This window comes from Rhododendron vialii, chromosome 3a (genome assembly GCF_030253575.1).
Source record: "Rhododendron vialii isolate Sample 1 chromosome 3a, ASM3025357v1".
NCBI lineage: Eukaryota > Viridiplantae > Streptophyta > Magnoliopsida > Ericales > Ericaceae > Rhododendron > Rhododendron vialii.
Genome location: NC_080559.1, coordinates 19072430 through 19074072, shown reverse-complemented (window position 1 = coordinate 19074072; position 1643 = coordinate 19072430). Strand labels below are relative to the sequence as shown.

Sequence of the window (1643 nt, the reverse complement as noted above, 5' to 3'; positions counted from 1 at the left end):
TAACTCAACTGCAAAAGCCTTCACTTTATTCATACTACCAGTAAATTACATCTGAAAAGGACAAAGAAGATACAGAAAAACAAGCGAGGCCGCCCCCGCCCCCGCCACACAAAAAAAAACAAAAAAAATACTAGTATTAAAACAATCCCAGTCCCCAGAATAAAAATATCTTCACAAGTCAGTAGAAAAATGGAAAAGGAAAAGGAAAGTGTCTTAACGGAGAAGACGAAGGAGATCTCATGATATAAACGAAAAACAAAGAGAAGAAATGTCAAATTAAGACACAAACAGTGCAAGATCGAGAGCATGTGTAGTGCTAGAGATTTAAAAAAATAAAAAAATACTTACTGAAAATACTATTACAGTAATTTGTTAAAAGCACTGCACTGGCGTATGAATGAGATTCATCTGACCCGGCCAGGCGATACTGAAATGAAGAAGTGGATCGATCTACACCGTAATTAGTGAGCCATGGCTGCTGGAGGCGCAAAACTGATGCTTCTCTGGTTAGGCATAGCAAGCATGGCCGTGTGGTCCAAGAAATCCTTCAACTCAACCACACACTCCAAGATCCTCCTCAGATCCTCCGCACACGAAAACCCCAAGCTACCCACCCGCCTCACCGCGTACACGTAGAAAGTCACGCACCCTTTCCGGAACTTGAACCTCGCCATCTCGCACCCGCTCAGCCCCCGTATCAGCTTCTTGTTCACCTCCCCCAGCGGTATCTCCGGCGGCCACACCCGCTCCACGGCCGACTTCATGCTCTCCGTCTCGAACACGAATACTACCACTTTGGACTTTTTTGTCCCCAGGCCGAGGGTGAGCGTGTGCCAGGCGTGGTGGGCTAGGATGGTGAAGTTGGTGGGGAGGAAAGCGGTGGTGGAAGGGAAAGGGGGTTTTGTTGAATGAGTGGGTTTTTGGTCATCTTGGGTAGTGGGGAGGGAGAGGAGGCGGGGGAGCTCCAGCGGGCGGGCGCGGCGGATGGTGAAGGATTTGACGACGAACTGGCCGCCGAATTTGAGACCCTTGACGTCGGAGCAGGGCTTGAAGGAGAAATCTGAGGTGGGTTTTGTGGTTTGGTCGTTTGGGTGGTTGTGCTTCTGCTTCTTCTTCTTCTTGTTTTTGCTGTTATCTTTGTCTTCTCCCATGGTTTAATGAGGGGTGAGGGGTGAGGGGTGGGGGAGATGGTGGGTGGGTTTTGTTTGTGTTTGTGAAAATAATGAAGAAACCGAATCTAATGCTTTAGGAGGTGCATTTGGGTACAGAAAAAGGATTGTTTTCTGATGAGATGTTCCAGTCAAAAGGAGGGTGGGCAACTAGCTAGCTAGGTATACTTTGCAACAAAAATTGGTTCTTTTTATTTTGTTACACCTAATTTAATGGTGGTTATATGTGTGTTATTAAAGTGGTGGGTCATGAACCCCAAAGGGCGGGCCTGATCGTCTTATTTTGAGATTTGGAAGTTTGCTCTCATTTAATATCTCATATTTAATTTCTCTTGCTAGCAAGTCTTTGGGCTATCTCATTCCACACGTAGGCGTATGATTAGTCTAAGATGCGGACGAATTGGCCCAAAATAACCTTGCATTACCCGAAAATAAAAGAAAATAAAAGAAAAGAAAGAAATTACTAAAGTTGTA

The 1643-nt window shown here is 45.5% G+C and overlaps 1 protein-coding gene across 1 annotated transcript; it reads right to left on the bottom strand.

The window, feature by feature from the left end:
* LOC131319455 (uncharacterized) lies at nt 1-1389 on the bottom strand. Its single transcript, XM_058349694.1, has one exon. It carries the CDS (start codon nt 1149-1151, stop codon nt 462-464), a length of 690 nt encoding a protein of 229 aa, XP_058205677.1. The 5' UTR covers nt 1152-1389; the 3' UTR covers nt 1-461.
* Between the last annotated feature and the right edge of the window lie 254 nt (nt 1390-1643).